The sequence below is a fragment of the Carlito syrichta genome, unplaced genomic scaffold (genome assembly GCF_000164805.1).
Source record: "Carlito syrichta isolate Samal-C Ts95f unplaced genomic scaffold, Tarsius_syrichta-2.0.1 Scaffold302622, whole genome shotgun sequence".
NCBI classification, from domain to species: domain Eukaryota; kingdom Metazoa; phylum Chordata; class Mammalia; order Primates; family Tarsiidae; genus Carlito; species Carlito syrichta.
The window spans coordinates 409318-428121 of NW_007246718.1; the positions used below are offsets into that span (position 1 = coordinate 409318).

Consider the following 18804-nt stretch of genomic DNA (forward strand, 5'->3'; position numbering starts at 1 on the left):
TGAAGCAGAGGAGGCTGGAGGGAAAGGAGACACAACTAGGAAGGGCACCAGATGCTGTGATGAGGAGCTGGGCCTTACATGTGGGCCAGGGGAGCCTCCAGAGGGTTTCCGGCTGTGTAGTCACACGCCCCACTGGCTGCTGGGTGGAGAATGTACTAGAACAGGCAAGAGTGGAGCTACTGCCAGGACCCAGATGGGACCATGAGGGCCTGAAGAAATGCACGGACTGGAGAAAGATCAAGGGGGTAGAATTAAAGGGACATGAAACAACCAGGTGCTCCCAGGCAAGGTGGCTCCTGAAGACAGAGTCATCTGGATTCTGCAGCCATCCGGATTCCGCAACCTGAAGTCACTGGACTAAGGAAACAAAATCCCTGCTCTGTCTCATCTTAACAAGCAACCTCCTGGTTATAATCTGGCTTCTCACGGAGCTCTGCCTATGGAAAGAAACCACTCTGCTGGGGTGGAGTGGAAGGTGAGAGACTTGCTCTACATTAATTGACGGGCCTTCTGGTTGTAGATTTCAGTCTCTGTAAGGCTGGGCTCACTGGGGCTCACCTAGAGACACAGACCAGCTCTGGGTGTGCTGACAACTCTGGTTCTTGAGCTTGCGGGGCTGCAGTCCTGGGCAGGGGGGCTGGTACATGCCAGACATGGTGCCACCCTCTGGGACTCTTGCGAGGAGTGGTCAGCAGGCTTCTCCTGAGGGTGCCCTATTAGAGCTGTGGGTCTTAATATCTGGGGCTTCTCTGTCCTATGATGGGACAATCCAAAACATGAGCCACTCAGGAAAGTGGCTGACAAGTCCAAGGAACAAAGGGCAGTCACTGCAGCAGCATTTGCATCATTTAACATTTGATTTGAAAGGAATCTTTTCAGTGGCATTAAATGTTCTCTCTGACTTTATTCTCTGTGACAAAATAGTTTCCATGGTGGTGCTGATGTCATCTTGACACTTTGTTTCCTTGTCATCAAAAATGGTTTTCTGTACCAACTCAAGCATGACATGAAATTTCAAAGGCCTTAATAGAAGTTTTCCAACTTCATCTCCATGGAACAGTTGGAAAATGCTCTAATTATGGGAGCTTTTTTGTAAAATGTCTCAAAAATACAGAAGGGTCTATTGTACTTTTCACAAGCAAATGCAAAAGCTCAAAGATGAAAAAGCAGAGTATCAGGATTTTGTTTTTTAAACAAATGCTTACTAGCGGGTCAGGATGCCTCCCTCTATCTCTCTACCCCATAGCAAATAAATTTAAACCTCAGAAGTGTTTGGTACAAATAAAGCCTGAAAAGAGCCAAAAGGAGCAATTAAGACCAAGATAAGAGACACAACAGTTGTCAGAACTGGAATCCCATCAAGTCACTGGGAACCCAGGAAATCAACCTGTCTTCTCTCTCCAGGCCCACTGGAGGTGTGACCAGGAGGAGATAGAGAGGGGTGGGCTGGTCTATAGAGCAAGCTGTCAGAAGCTGAGGTCTTAAAAATGGAGTGTCTTTATTCTGTGTGTGCATGCATGTGTCACACATAGGATCAGCTAAAAATCCAGGGTAAGATGGAATGAAATACATTCCTTTCTCCCGATTCTGGAAGAGAACTCAATCTACCTCACTACAGGAACACTGCAGAAGACCCAGATCTGTATGCAAAAGCCACATCCCAGGATTTCCTGGGTTATAGCTGACTAATACTTGGCTCTAAAAGATCACCTGCTCTGGAGCAAGTACTTACTTCCCAGAGAAATGAGAAAAAACATCCCTAACATCTCCTGTTCAACCGAGGCACATACAACCCCATTCATATCCACCTGCAGACCACCCTCACCCCTACCACCCCTTACCTCCAGAACTCTCATATTCAACTGTGAGCAATTACCATACATTTGGTCCTTGGGAAGCTAGGGGCTATTTTCTATGTTTTGCAGAATTTTTCTCATTTAATCTTCACAACCATCCTGTAAGAAAGCTACTGCTACTATTCCTATTTTGCAGATGAGGAAACAGGCTCAGAAGGATTAGGCAGCCATGCAGCCAGTGAGTGGTACAGCTGGGGTCAGAATCCAGAGCCTTGTCCTCTCTCTCCTTTGCCGTGTTGCCAAGGGGAGGGAAAAAGATTTGGAAAAGCCCTCTCTAGACTGCTCTTCCAACTAGACACCTGTGGCCCTGGGTCACTACCTGATTTGATGAGCTTGTCTGCCACCTCTTTCCGGACAGACTTGGTGAGGTTGAAGTAGTCATCGTCCTCATCAATGCTTTGCAGAAACAATGGGATGTGCTGGAAGACAATGGCGTGCTGATACTGCCATTGTCTCGCAATGTTCAGCTGCTGGTCCAGCCACTGGTCCTGAGCCTGTTTCAGGTCAGGGCACCTGGAGGCATCATACAAGAACTGGGAGTTGAGGACCAGGAACAGGACGCCCCCGGCCCAGAAGCTGAAGTAGTCGTCTCCCCAGGTCTGGCAGAACTCCTTGATGGTCTCGGCCGTGGGGACATTGCCCACATCGTGGTTGCCGCTGACAATGACCAGTGGAATCTCCTTGTCGACTGCCCTGAGCACTCGCTGCAGGTCCTCCGTCTGCTCCTTCCGCCAGGGCATCCCTGGAAGAGTGAGGGTCATGTCCTGAGATGGTCAGAGGCTGCTTACATATTTACTGACATGAGATTAAGAATAATTTAGAAATACACTTAACCCAGCACAAGAAAACTGCAAAAAGTAGACACATGCTAAAAGCAAACCAGCAAATGAGGTAGGAAACTGTCTGTCCCTTTGAGCTGAACAATTCCCTTCCTTCCTCTGGATGCCTTAGAAATTCTGTCTAGTGGCCATCTGCCCCACGCTGCTGAGTTATTGTACAATCTTGATATTAAATATTAGTGAGACTTCACTTCCACCTTTTATTTCTATGAACACAAAAGACAGATGGCTCTAACTTTTCTTCCCTATCTCAATGGTATATCATGTGTACCCCTGTGATGTGTGGACCCAGCTTTGAATGCTCATCCCACATCAATGGCTATTTAAGTTTTCCTTACCATACACATGGAGTTGCAGACTGTGTGACGACCTTTATAGGAAAATTACTTAGAAAATGAATTGCTAGATCAACTGACATGTGTATCTTGTCAGATGCCCTCTACAAGGGAAGAGGCCCTTTTTACTCCCCCAATAGTGCAGGAGGGCACAAGGGCACAGCATCTTGATGTCAAGCTGATCCCCACTCCCCCTCGGCCCACAGGATTCAAAAGGGAAATTATTATTTGGACAAAGAGGTGGAAAGCATGTGGGCAACCAGAACCCACCTCCCTCAGATGGCTGGCTTCCACACTTCCCATGGTAACATATTAAAGCTTTAATAAATGGATTTTTAAATGACCAATTCAATTCTACATCTATGTTTTTGAGCCTCTCTATTCTAATTTATTCTACAAAGACTTATTGAGCACGGACTATGTAAAAGGCACTGATTTGGGTACTGAAGATAAGCTGAGAGCCGAAGAGATACAAATCCTTCCCTGTGTACTGAGGAGTCAGATAATTTGTCAAGTAAATTATAGATGCACACCCATCCGGATCAGATATTATTAAGCGTTACTGAGAAAAGCAAAGCAGGGACAGGATATACTTCCAGCACCATGTGAGTCCTGAGAAATGTGCTCAGTATCAGGCAAAGACAACATAAGAAAAATGATGAAAAAGAGTAGCTCACCTTCCCCATGGATGATGAAAATTCACCTAAAAAATGCTGCATAAGCAGACAAAAGTTACTCCGAACATTCCATCATGAATTCAAAAGAAAGCAAAAAATTCTTACAAAGCAATTACAACTTATGAAGACCAGAAAACAGAAATAAAGACATTTGGAGTCCAGACAGCCCTAAACTACGCAGTTGTAGAATAGGAAAGGGGAGAACTCAGGAAAGAAATGGAGGAAAATGACAAAACCCTTTCAGAAATTACAGCTACAAGATTACTGTGACTGAGATCTCCTTCATGGCTGTGTACACCAGATTCTCTCAATCGCCCATGTGAGCTTATAAAGAATATGCCTTCTTGAATAGTTGAACACTGAGTTCCTCATATTTCCACTCACTCAAACTCATGAATGGTGGGGTTCAAATCTCCCATGTCACGATTTTTTTTCTTTTGGTATGCTGATCTGTACTAGTTTCTGTGAGATTTGGTTAAGTCATCACAGTTATTGTGGATCAACCCAACTCTCCTTGTAATTCTGCCAAGGTTCACGTCATTTACTTTTAGTTACATTGTTAGATATATAAGAATTCATCTCAGTATCTCACTGAAAAAATTTTGTACTTAATCTTAATAAAATAAATAAAGAACACGATAAGAGGAGATCTGTATTGATGCTCTGGGAAGATCATTAATATATATTAAGTTAAAAATGTAAGGCACAGAGGACTAAAATCACATATAAATTTTTTAAAGCCTTACACATATTCATGTATTATGGATGAAACTTCTCCAAAGATTCAAAGAAAACTGTTGACTCTGATTAAATATGGGAGATAGAACTGAGGAGTGAGAGAGACTTACATCTGGCTTAGAACTCTTTATACTACATTCTTTCCTTTCTCCCTTTCTTCTTTCCTTCCTATCTTTCTCCAAACTTATGTACTATCTTCAATTTTTTAAAAAGGAATCAAAGTTAAAAAAAAGAGAGGTGTTTTAGCCCCAGGATCCTCGAACTTAAAGAAGATTCAAAGGAAGTCAGGCAGGTGGCTGCAGCTAAGCCACTTGTGACTTCCAGGGACGAGTGGCATTGGCTTGGGAAAGGCTGGCTGACCCCCAGGGCAGGAGCAGGGGTCTAAAAGCCCAGTCTGCCCCACCAGATAGCCACAGCCTCAGGGAGAAGCTTGTCCTACCTGCACAGGAGAGGGAGGTCTCTCTCCCAGGGGTGCTGGGATTTGTTTCCAGTCAGCGTCTGCCTCATGGCTGGTCTGGGCTGTCCCTGGGGCTTGCAGTTTGAAGGTGTCATTGATTGAAGTTGTTTCTTTAGCTGAACCTGGACTGCAGGTATCTGTGTCGACTTATATAATCTTCTCTAAGACTGTTGGTCAGCTCTTTCCCATGTAAATAGACTGCCAGTTTAGGGAAGGCAAATCCTTTGTGGCTTTGAACATGACAAGCCCTCTCAAAGGGTCCCTGTGGACTAAGTCACTACTATGTTACATGTTTTTTAAAAGACCTCAAAGCGACCTCTCGCTTTCCCTCCTTTCTATTCACATTGGCTTGGGGATTTTGGGATATTCAATCATAGCCGATATTTACTAGCACACATACTTCCAGGTACTGTTCCCAGAGCTGTGTGTGCATTAACTCACTTCCACTGGACAACCAGCAGAGGTGTCAGGATTTGAACTCAGCTCAGAAAGCTGCCTCTCATTATGGTGTCTTGATCACAAACTAAAGTCCTAGCTCCCAAAGGGAACTTCTCTTGGCCACACTGATCCACAAGATGAGGACTTTACAATACATTGGGGGTACAGAGCATCTCCTGTTCTTGATTTTCAAAGGGCATTCGTCAAGGCCCTTCACATATGAACTGAGGCAGATACACGAAATGTTTGAGAAGTTTATGACCATAAGCAGAAAAGTTAAGAACTAACACTTCAAAAGAAAGGCTTACTCAAAACCTGGGAAGGAGACCGTGTTCACAAAGCAACCTACAATGAAGAGTTGGACATGACACACAGGAATGGGATGTTTGTTTCCAAACTTCAGGGGATGCTGTTTTTGGGAAAAATCACAACTATCCCTTCATAACTTGTTAGAAAACATGAATCCTAACTTCCCTGAATCTCCTCAAAGAGGAGGTTTTTGCGTGTCTAGATTTTCCAGCACTTTCTATATATCTCTCACACAAAGTCACAAGTGCTGGAGGTCTAGTCAGTGTGACCTGGGTGTGGTCCATGGCTCTTATCCCGCATAAGCTGCCTGACCTTGGGTAAGTCCTTTAGTTCCGCTGAGCTTTGGTTTTATATATGAAATAAGAATGATAATTCCCATACCTTGGAAATGGCTAAAAGGATTCATACCAAGATAATAATGTCCAAGAGTCTGATACAAATAAGTATGTAAAAATGTTACCTATCTTCCCTCCACATCCCACCCCCCACAAATAGAAAAAATTCTTCCATTTTTACCAGTAACCCACTTTGTGTGCATAACAATCAGTAAATCATTTCTGAAGGAATGAAAACATTCCCCAGAGATATAAATAATTTTTAGTTAAGAATTTAGAAGTAACAATAAATTCTAGATCATAAAAAGTCAAGCTTAACAAAAACATTTGCATGATGTCAAGCAGGCTTATGTATATCAGAATCTCTTTAGGGTTAGAATAACAACAACACTTCAGCATTAACAGAGCTCCAGCATATCTTAGCATGGCTTCCTAAAAGAAAGTCATAGTATGGTAGTGAATGTATGAGAACCCAAAGCCAAATGTCACCAGCATCATGAACAGAAAAAAATGGAATACTGGCCAAAGATACAGAGCTTCCATGGGTTTGTCTCGAGCAGGGATTGGTGCTTCACAGAAAGGATGCACATAAAGAAAGGATAGGAAGGGAGAGAGGGAAAGAAGGGAAGACATGACAAGAAGACAAGAAATGACTTAGAAGAGGGAAAGAGAAGGATTGTTCTGGGTAGGTATCCAAGGTGGTAAGAGGCAACTGTTGAGAAGTAGGTACCAAAAGAAGAAGGACCCTAATGTCAACAAACACCTGCCCCCAATGAGGGGAACCCTGAGTGGGAATGACACAGGAAGTGAGGAAAACTGCAAGGTATTGAAAACATTTTTAACAAATTTTGAAAATGAAATTAGTCCTATTTGTAGTAGTGCTACCATGAAATGTATGATTTATTTTTGTCAATATTCATAAAGGCAGGCATTAATATCTTGGTTGTTTTCCAAACAGTCTTAAGATACACTGTCTAATACAATTTCTTAGCAAACTAAAAAGAGAAATATCCTCAACTGAATAAAGGACATCTATAAAATACATACAGAGAACATCATAGTTCATGGTGAAAGACGTCATGACTGCCTTCACCCTAAGATCAGGAACAGGGCAAGAAGGTCTGCTCTCACCACTCTCACAAAACATCATGCTGGAAGTCCTAGTCGGTGCAAACAGGAAGAAAAAGAAAAAGCATAAAGATTGAAAAGGAAGAAATAAAATGATCTATTCTCTGAAGACATTAATGTCTCCATAAAAATTCCCAAAGAATCTACAAAGAAAATAAGAAAGGCTCTCAGTACTAGTAAGGAAGATTAGCTTGGATGCAAGGTAAGCACACAAAAATCAACTGTATTTCTATATCCTAGCAATGAAGAACTGGAAGCATAACAAGAAGGATTTGAAAGATATTTAGTAGGTAGAAATGACAGGAACCCTTGCTTTATTGGTTATAGGAAGAAGGACTAAAAAATAATTCCCAGACATCTGAACATCTGGGAGGTTGGTCATGTCATTTACTGATAAGAAAAATGGGAGAGAAATAGGTTAGAAGTAGAAATCAAAAGCTTTCTTTTTTCCTTCTTTTTTAAAGCTTATATTAGTGTTTATTAATATATAAAATGAATGATTGCATTAAAACAATAGATAGTATTAAATGGTATCAGCATAAAGTCATTCTACTTCTATCATATTACTTTTTATTACATCAATGATTTACAGAAATAAAATGATCTTCCTTGTTAATTTTCCTATTTTAGAGCTATTGGACTAATTACATAGAAAATATTCTACTAATTAAAAAAAAATTTAGTAAATATCAACTTGAAGTTATTCACCTGCCAGCTCTAACAATTCTATGATAATTATTTAAAGAAAATCTTCAAAGATATACTAAAAGCTCTTTTTCAGTGTAAATTTTGATGTATTGGCACAAGTAACAAAATAAAAAAATACACAAATTAGATTTCATGAAAATTAACAACTTTTGTGCATCAAGAGATTCACCGACAGGAAAAAAATGTAACCCACAGAATGAGAGAAAATATCTGCAAATTATATATCTGGTAAATGATTAATATCAGATTATAGAGAACTACTGAAACTTGATAACAACAACAACAACAGCAACAACATCAACAAAAACTCAATTCAAAAGTGGGCAAAGGACTTGAATAGACATTTCTCCAAAGAGGATATACAAATAACCAGTAAGCACATGAAAAGATGCTCAACATCACCAGGTATTAGGGAAATACAAATTAAAACCACAATGAGATACCACTTCATACCCATTAGGATGACTACTATCAAAAAGACAGAAAAAAACAGGTGTTGGCAAGGATGTGGAGAAATTGGAAACCTTGTGCCTTGTTGGGGGAATGTAAAATGGTGCAGCTGCAGGGAAAAAAATATAGCGGTTCCTAAAAAAATTAAAAATAGAATTAAATTATCCAGCGGTTCCACTTCTGGGTATATACCCCAAAGAACTGAAAGCAAGGTCTCAAAGAGATATTTGTATACTCATGACAACAGAAGCATTAAATGCAATAGCTAAAATGTGGAAGCAGCCCAAGTGTCCAAGGACAGATGAATGGATAAACACACTTTGATATATCATATAGTGGAAAATTATTCAGCCTTAAAATGGAAGGGCATTCTGATATTTGTTACAACATGGATGGACTTTTAGAATATATGCTCATTGAAACAAGCCAGGCAAAGAAGACAATGTTATACCACTTGTGTGAGGTACTTAGAGCGATCAAAGTCATAGAGACAGAAAATGGAATGGTGGTTGCCTGGGGCTTTGGGAAGGAGAATGGTGAGATGATGTTTAATGGGCCCGGAGTTTCAGTTTTGCAAGATAAAAAGAGTTATGAAAATGGATGGTAGCCAGCTGCGATGGCTCACGCCTATAATTCCAGCACTTCGGGAAGTTGAGGTGAGAGGATTGCCTGAGCCTATGGGTTCGAGAACAGCCTGGGCAACATGGTGAGACCTCATCTCTACAATAAATCAAAAAGTTAGCCGTGCATGGTGTCACATGCTTGTAGTTCCAGCTACTTGGAAGGCTGAAGCCGAAGAATCACCTGAGCCCAGCAGGTTGAGGCTGTGGTGGCCATGAGTGTGCTACTGTACTCCAGCCCGGGTGACAGAGTGAGACTACAACTTAAAAAAAAAAAAAAGTGGTGATGGTTGCACAACAATATAAATGTACTTAATAAGATGGTAAATTTAATGTCATGTATATTCTACCATTAGAAAAGAGGAGAAACTGCTGAAAAAAATGGATGTATTTGTGATCCCTCCAAGTTGGGATGTTGAGAAGACAGCTGGATCTAGGAGTTTGGAGTTCAACAGAGAGTGGTGCTTTAAACAGTCATGCCCACCAATATTCCAACAGGTACCCCCTGGGTTTGTTTGTCCTGGGTTTGGCATTTCAAGGGGATGCATAGGCGGGCTCTGGAGTCAGAGGAACTGAAATTGTCCTTTATTAAGGGTGTCCTCTGGGCATGCTACCCCCTGAGCCTCAGTTTTCTAGCCCCTAAAAAGGAAATTTTGTCACCTTCTTTATGGAAATGCTGTGAGACACATGAGTGCCCAGTATGTAGCACATGCTCAACCCTAACAGGGGAGGAGGGAGGCAGGTCTTTGGTATTGGAGATATTCCTTATATTTCCCTCATTCTCAGGGAGCATGGGCCCCAGTGCTACAGCTGCCCCTGAGCTCTGCAGGAAAGAACAGCACACACTGGCATATTCACATCCTAGCATACAGCTCACATTTACCTGGCAACTTGTCTGCTGTGGTGCCTGGAGGCCACACCTGTCCGGCAAACAGCTGGATAAGTGGATGAGACAAATGTTAAGACACTTGCACAGAGGGTGAAGCATGCCAAGGACAAGAATTTCCAGAGTCAGCCTTACAAGGAGGAAATGAAGTCAGCGGTGTCCCTACTTCACTTGCAGGTTGGAAACAGAATAGTCAAGTGAGGGCACCAACTCTATGGTTAAGACCATAGCTCAGTAATTAAAACTTCTTTTGAGGGCAATTAGAATATATCAACTCAAACTTTAATAATTTCATTATATCTACTGACCCAGCAATTCCATTCATAAGAATTTATCCTACAGAAACATGTACAAGTGTGTGAAACATAACTATTTATTGTAGCATTGAAAGATGTAAAAATCTGAATTGGCTTAAATGACTGTTAATAAAAAATTGATGTGTCCTTACTATGAAATACTACACAGGCATTAAAAAGAATGAACAGATCCAAATCTCTTGACCACTGATATATAGTTAAGGTCTACTGTTAAGGTTTGGGGAACTAGAGCTTGTGGGTAAATGAAAATAGGAAGTGGCAATAACTGGTAAGTGTGACACAATTTTGTCGAAAATAAATCAACAAGTTAGTATACTAAGACAAAAAAATCTAGAAAAATATGGCAAAACTGTTCACAGTAGCTGTCTATGGGGTAGAAAATAATTGTTTCTTGTGATATTTACATTTTTATGAGCAAAAACTATGTTTACAAGAGAAACAACCACAACATTTAAAATCATAAATACACTAAAATTAGATCTTGTTAAGTAAACAAGTATAAATATAATTTTAATGGGAACAAATACATAACAAATGACAAGACCAATGCGTAAATAATATTCTTTACTCTCAGAAAGAAGCAGGGAAAGAAGAAAGTACCAGAAAGGAGCTTTTAATAAAGTTTTAAAAAAATATTCACAATGGTTAAACTCAATTAAAAATAATATAACAAAATTGTGCTCAGGATACATTGTATTCTTTCTAAATAATTGCACTTCCATAAATAGAGTTCTGTTCTAGAGCAGATGACTTCAAAAGTCAATACCTAGGGAGTCCGGGAGGGCAGCACCAACAAGTCTCTACAACTCTTTTGAGATACGCACAGAATCTGGCACCAAAAAAGAAAGTGACTGTCTTGATCTCGTAAATCTACTTTCTTATTTCCAATCTTACTAAAATGTGATGCGTGCTTCTCAACTTTTTTTTAATCCATTATCGCTCCCCTAAGAAGTCTAAAATATTAGACAATTTTTCCTAATCCTTCTTTCACTAAATATTTTTATAACAGCTTGATTGAGATGTAAACGTACATGCCATACAATTCATTCTTCTAAAGTATGAGATTCAATGGTTTTTAGGATATTCAGAGTCGTGGACCATCGCCAAAATCAATTGTGGGACATTTTCATCACCCCAAAATGAAACTCTCATCCATTAGTACCCACTCTAACTCACCCCATCCCAATTCAAAGCAACCACTAATCTACTTTCTATAGATTTGCCCTTGGACATTTCCTAGAAACAGAATTATATACACTATTATTTGGTCTTTTGTGACTGATCTTTCACTTTGCATGATGTTTTCATGGGTCATCTATTTGTAGCCTGTATAAGTGCTTCACTCCTTTATTGCTGTACAATATTCTATTGTTCGAAATGTGTACAAGTATATCATATTTTGTTTATTCATTCACCTGAGGATGGGCAGGTGGGTTGTTTCTATTTTTGGCTACTATGAAAAATGCTGCTATGAACATACATGTACAAATTTTTGTATGGATCTGTTTCATTTCTCGTGGGTATATACCTAGGAGAGAAATTCTGAGTCACATGGTAACTGTATGTTTACTTGTTTAAGAAATTAGCAGACTGTCCTCCAAAGCACTGTTTACATTCCTACCAGTAATGTATGAGGGTCTCAACACTTTCACATCCTCACCAATACTTAATTAACATTTTTCATCTTTCTGATTATAGTCATCCTAGTGGGTGTGAAGTAGTATCTCACTGTGGTTTCCACTGGTATTTACATAATGACTACTGATACTAAATATCTTTTCATGTGCTTGTGGGCAATTTATATGTCTTCTTTGGAGAAATGTCTATTCAGATCCTTTGCCCATTTAAAAAATTGGGTTATTTGCCTTTTCACTACTGAGTTATAAGAGTTCTTTACAGTATATTATGGATACTAAACCTTTATCAGATACAGGATCTGCAAGTATTTTCTCTCATTCTGTGATCGGTTTTTCATTTTTTATAATGTCCTTTGAAGTACAAAATGTCCAAGTTTTATAAAGTCCAATTTCTCTATTTTCTCTTTTGCCATTTGTGCTTTTAGTGTTATATTTAAGAATTCACTTTCTTTTTCTTAAGAATTCACTTTCTAATGTTACAAAGATTTATGCCTATGTTTTTTTCTAAGAGTTTTTTAGTTTTAGCTTTGACTTGGTCTTAATTTTTGTCTATTGTGTGAGGTAGGAGTTCAAATCCACTCTTTTGCATGTGGATATGCAGTTGTCCTTGCATTATTTGCTGAAAAGACTACCTTTGCTCTATTGAATTGTCTTGGAACTCTTAGTAAAAAAATCAATTGACCCTAAATGTGAGGGCTTATTTCTGGACTCTCACTTTTATTCCATTGATCTCTGTGTTTATCCTTATGCCAGTACCATACCATTTTGATTACTGTAGCTTTCTAGTAAGTTTGAGGTCAGGAAGTGTGATTCCTTCAATTTCGTTCTTCCTTTCAAGGTTGTTTGGTTATTCTGAGACCTCTGAATTTCCATGTGATTTTTAGGATCATCTTGGGTAACTGCAAAATCAAGGGAAGCTAAGATCACGGTCCAACACTTAAGAAGCGTACAGCTTTTTAGGAAAGGCAAGCTATCTTCCAGATCAGTTTCTGTGAGAAGGCAAGTGATAAGTGCTACCAGACATTCTTAAAGCATTATGGTCTTGAAGGTCAGAAGGAAAGGTCACGCCAGTTTGAGGAAACAATGAAGGCTCTATGAAACTAGTGGCATTTAAGCCAGAGCAGAGTATCACTGACTCTGTCCACCTGCCTCCAGTTCTTGACATTACCTTAATTCAGATCAGCATCACCTCTTGTCTGGTCTACTGCAATAAAACTACTAGTTACCTCTTAGTAACTAGTCTGTCTCCCTGCTTCAACTATAGCCCCCTGCAAATGATCCTCCGCACTATGGCCACTGTATAATTTCTAAACCACAAATTTGGTCCATAGCCAGTAGAGCAACAAGATGAATGATGGAGCTATTAGACAGTGGACGCTCCATAGCAACCTGGTCTCCAACAAGCCTGCAGCATCACAGAACAATAAGCCTCTATTTTGCTGAAGCCACTGTTGAGTTTCTGTTACTGCAGACACACCTATAGGATGCTGGCTATTCTTCTAAGCCTGGACCATGACCCAACAGGGCTGGCCTACACATAGACTGAAACTGATGCAGATTTCTGAAAATACATAAGTCCTTCAGGAACCACAGAGCTGGGTAGTGGTGGGGCAGGCGAGGGAGGCCATGAGAATGTGGGAGTCCATGAGGATGTGGGAACCCTGACATGTCCTGAGAAGTGAGTCATGTTAGGGGGACTATTTATTGATGAAGATTCATTAGTCAAAGTCAGATAAGATGGTTTTGAGGGAAGAGAACAGAAGGAGAGGAGCTGGCAAATAGGTAATTTTATGGTTTTCAGTCAACAAGTAATAAAGACAACAGAGCTGTGGTACTGGGCACAGAAGGTTACAAGACCATCTAAATATGGGTAATCTTCATTCTGCTTGAACGAGAAAACACAGAGGAGAAAAATATGTAGGTGTGAAAGTCATTGTCTGAACTTGTTACTTCCAAGGTTTTCCAGAAACGATTCCCCCCCACAATCAAAGTAATCATTTCTTATGTAGTTACCTTCTTTAGCGCTAACCTCGGTGACTTAGTATAACCTTGGTGCTGCTACAAGGCTTGTATATACATGTTAGAATATCCAAATTAAAAAAATGCCCCTGGTGTGGTTCAAGAACAGCCTGGGCAACATGGCTAGACCTCATCTGAGCAATTAAAAAAAAATTGCAAAATTAGCTGGGCATGGTAGCACACACCTATAGTTCTGGCTACTTGGAAGGCTAAGTGGAAAGATTGCCTGCGTCCAGCAGGTCGTGCCACTGTACTCCAGCCTGAGTAACGGAGTGAGACTCCAACTAAAAAAAAAAAAAATGCCTCTGGGCACTTAGTACACACGAGACATTGCTCAAGGAAGACAATGTCCAGGGACAAAGAAGTTTCAGGACAGTTAAATGCAGATTCACCTCCGGTACTGGTCAAGTACCTTTGGCAGAAGGAACAAGCATAATTAATTTCTCTTTAGAGCTTCTGGAGTGTCAGATGTGTGAACAAGTATTATTTAGAATGAATGCCTTTTTTACTTTAAGATTTTGTATTATAGTATGAACTTGGGTTTTGGTGGCTATGTCCTTAAATCTTCTGTTCCATTTGGGATTTAAAATACATGACCTAATGAAAAATCAATAAGAATTTCACAGTTAAACTCCAAATACAGTCTCTGCTCTGTCAAAGGCAGAGGCAAAGTCTAAACAGCTCCAGTAATCATAGGGCTGGAAGAACAGAAATTGTTTCTCTTCAGTTCTACATTCAATTCACACCTGTTGCCCACTCAGTGCTCAGTCATGGCCACACAAACATGAGTGAGCCATTATCTTTGCTCTTAAGGCCCAAACTCTAGAAAGGGACTAGAACATGGGAACCTTGTGACTTTTCATGAAGTTATGTGACAGGAACACTTGGTGCCATGGAAGCTCAGGGTAGGGATAACTAACCCTATAGGGAGGCAGCCCAGAGCTTCCCAGAGGAAGCAACATTCTCACCAAACGTCAAAAGGCTTAGGTGAGGCCAGGCACCCAGGAGTTTGAGACCAGTCTAGGCAACATAGCAAGACCTCATCTCTATGAAAAATAAAACAATTAGTGGGGTATGGTGGCATGTGCCTGTAGTCCCAGTTACTCAAGAGGCTGAGGCACAAGGAACTCCTGAGCCCAGAAGGTTGAGGCTGCAGTGGGCTGTGACTGTGCCACTACACTTCAGCCTGGGTGACTGTGACTGCAACCAAAAAACAAACAAAAACCAAATTATTGTTTTTTGGGTGGTCCTCCCTCGTATACAAGAACAAGATTTCAGGTCCATCTTTTAAACAGTGAGTCAGCTCAACCACATTTTTCCTGACATGTACCCATCAGACTGGCAAAAAACAAAAAGCGCTGAAATATAATTTGTTGGTGACAGCATGGAGAAGCAGGGATGCTCTTATATGACTGGCTGGGATGTAAATGGTTTTCTTTATTCAAATTAAAAAACACCTATTCTCTTTGACCCAAGTTTTTGCATATGCCACCCCCCCCAAAAAAAACCCCAAAAAACTATAAACAAGATTTTTGTTTTTTAAATGTAGCTTGTTTGTAAGAGCATATCAGGGCTGGGAATAAGATGAGGGGAATGCTGTACAAAATTTAAGGAGGTACCCCACTCTCAAGTTTGTACTAGTGCTGACCTTGCATATGAGAGTGAGAGCCTCCTTAAATCCTGCTAGCCTCACTCATTTCACCCTACCTTTAGCTTGGTAGCACACTATCATAAAGGATCTAGGTGAACACAGATAGGAGACTGGGTAAATAGATTATGGTCTAGCCACACAATGAAATACTATGCAGTCACAAAATGATTGAGATAGGCTGCCTATACGAAAGGAGAGAAAAGCAAGATCAATACAGTGTACATAATTTGCTACCATATATATAGAGTATACTATATATATATGTACTATATATTTATAAATATATAGCAGGAGATATATGCAGAAGAAACACACACATATAAATGTATATACTATCTCTGGAAGAATGTCTTAAAAGTCAGTATTATGTGCAGTCTCTGGGAGGGAAACAGGTGGTAGAGAATTTTAGGCATTCTCTTGTAACTTTTGAATTTGGTCCATATGATAGAATCTCTATTAAAAACATAAACACAATTATGAAAATAAAAGATGAAAGAAGTATTCGAATATGCTTAGAAATGTCTCTGGGAAAGATACATAAGAAACTGGTATTGTCTCCAGGAGGGAGAGGGAAAGACTGATTTACCGTTGCCTACCCATGTATGGGATTTGATTTTTTTCCCCCATATACAAATGACCTTTAAAAATAAACAAATATACAAGTGCGTTAATTACACATATATTACACTGTGCGCATGTGCACACACACATATAGTGCATGTTTTTTTTTTTGAGTTGGAGTCTCTCTCTGTCGCCCAGACTGGAGTGCAGTCTCGACCTGCTGGGCTCTGGCGATCCTTCCACCTCAGCCTTCCAAGTAGCCGGAATTACAGGCGCGCGCTACCATGCCTGGCTAATTTTTTGATTTATTGTAGAGATGAGGTCTCGCCTGCCCAGGCGGGTCTCGAACCCGCAGGGTCAGGCAATCCACTCACCTCAACCTCCCAAAAGGTGCGGGATTACAGGCTGAGCCACCGAGCCTGGCTAGTGTATGTTTTTATAAGACCATTGTTGGAAATAAAAAAACTAGATGACTTCATACAGCTCTGCACAAGCCTAGACAAGAGAGCACAGATATCTTCACACAGCTCCTCGTCCTCATGAGACATGCTCTCAGTTTGGTGAGTGCATAGTATGGTTTTCTTCTCCCTGGGCATGGCACCCCAGAGGGACCAATCAGAGTAGTGTGGATACCAGGCCTTTCACATCTATTGCTTTGTAGACTGGACTTCAGAGAAGGAAGTCTGCCCTAAAAATATAAAACTGTCAGATTCTCTTCTGCTTTCTTTGTAGCTATGCCTGCAGTCAGTCACCCATGTGAGGCTTGGCTTCAGTGACTAGCAAGCCTTTCCTAAAGAGGTGTTCTCCATGTGCTCCATGTTTTCTCCCAAGGATTTGTGCTTCAGCTCAGAACCTTCTTATTTTCTGTAACTCTGACATTAACACAGGTTTTTAAAATTTCATACAGATTCTGTGCAAAGCTTAGTTTACAGCTCAAAACAAGTAAACAAAATTATATGCTGTTATCAGGATACAAATCCCAAGCCCAGCTCATTTATCCCACAATTAACCTCCCTTGGCCTGGTGGACTAAAAGTAAACAAGACTGAATGTACCTGGGATGGCTATTAATGCAATATTGCCATAATACTTCAGAAGCCATGGTAAAACCTTTGATGGATGAGATTAACTCTTGGTCACAGAGCTTTTCTTCGGATCTTAATGCACTACAATTTATTGTTTACTGAGAACCCAAGTGGGTTACTTCATTTTCAAGAACACAGGTGTCCATGCTCCTGCCATTAATTTTTCCAGATTAGGGTTCCATCCTCTGAAGGGAAAATAACCTCTATGCTTCACTTAGCATGTATCTCAACCAGAAATACAGGCAGTACCGCAGAAATTTAGTGCTCACCTGCCAAGCACAAGACATCACAATAACATATATGTTTTCCTTTTTGAGGGTAAAGGAGGAAGGATGCTTCTGCAGAGCATGGAGGAATATAAACCAGTTACAGAAGAGGATGAACAAGAAAAGAACAGCAAACCCATGCCTTTACGTGTCCTTTTACCCAGCCCACCTCAGCCAGCAATACACAGAGATGACAAAACTCCACTAGCAAACACCTGTTAAAAACCATCCACCTCTGAGACACTTAAAATATTTTTCCTCCCCTCTGGAGGTTGTCTAAATAACAGATACTGAGAATAGATTTCAACAGTGTTATGAATCCATTTACCATTTTAGTAAAAAGGCTTCCTTTTTTCTCAAAGAGAACAAGCAAACCAATGTTCTCTGAGGCAAACAGAAAAGAAAGGATGCTGCTTAGTTAAAGAAAATAAGACCTCTATAATCCCTATTCCCTGTAGGCACAAGAACTCAAATGAAAACTGATGATGATAAACTCACTCAACCACTACTGGAAAATTTTTAATTAGTAAGCAGAAGAAGAGTCAGGTGATACAACAGGCTACTAATGGAGCCTTGTACTCATTCAGGGTGACAGGCGGTGGACGTACCGGTTCAATACCAGCAACAGAGAAAAGAACAGCTAAATCAATATGGCCCTGGAGTAAGTAGACTCAGAGCAGTTACTTGCAAACCAAATTACTTCTCCAGCTGGGGCCAGCTGTGGGGCAGGCGATGAGGAAGAATCTCCTGTTGGAAAGACTGTGGCTGTACTCTCCTGTTGGAAAGACTGTGGCTGTACTCAAATCCTTGCCCACCACATGGCATCCTCAGCCTGCCCTGACTTTCAAGGGCTTCTTTCTGCATGTGATTTCAGACACTGGCATCCAGGCTGGACTATGCAGTAGGGGGCAGGCTCTAGAACATTTCCTTTGCACAATGAAGATGCTCAGTAAATGTATGTGGATTTGGTCTAACATGGGATCAGCCAAGTAAAAAAATTAACAGGAAGATATTGGGATACTCACAAACATCTGTCTCTTATCCCCTCTCACCCTGATTTCAGTAGTGGGTTATGGGCTGGGTGGTCTCAGAACCCTTCCTCAATAGCTCTGGCTTTCTGGTGAGAACGGTGGGGTCAGCAACTTCTCCACCCCAGTCTCAGCCCAACTGTTACACATGCACACACATATGACGATGCATGCACACACGGTATCACACTTCTGCTGTCTAGAGCCTCCCTAACAGAGCAGTGAGCAATTTAGGCAATTAAAGGTGCTGCTTCTGGCTTACTGCCATCTGCGAAACTGCAATGGGCAGGACAGGCCTGTTATATGCTGAATTGTGTCCCCATAAAATGTATATGTCCTGGCCCTCACTACCTCAGAATGTGACTGCTTGGAGACAGGGTCTTTAAAAAGGTAAATTAAAGTGAGGTCATTAGGGTGGGCCCTAATCTAATCTGACTGGGGTCCTTAAAAGAAGAGGAGTTTAGA

General features: G+C 40.7%; 1 protein-coding gene across 2 annotated transcripts in view; it reads right to left on the reverse strand.

Moving 5' to 3' along the window:
• CPPED1 (calcineurin like phosphoesterase domain containing 1) overlaps positions 1-18804 on the reverse strand; it is a 132967-nt gene that overhangs the window by 32113 nt on the left and 82050 nt on the right. Inside the window, exon 3 of one of the 2 annotated variants that reach the window (XM_008057035.1) lies at positions 2176-2598. The exons of the other annotated variant lie outside the window; for it this stretch is intronic. Within the exon in view, the coding sequence (XP_008055226.1) occupies positions 2176-2598 (423 nt within the window). The remainder of the gene's footprint in view (positions 1-2175; positions 2599-18804) is intronic. 2 annotated transcript variants of the gene reach the window in all.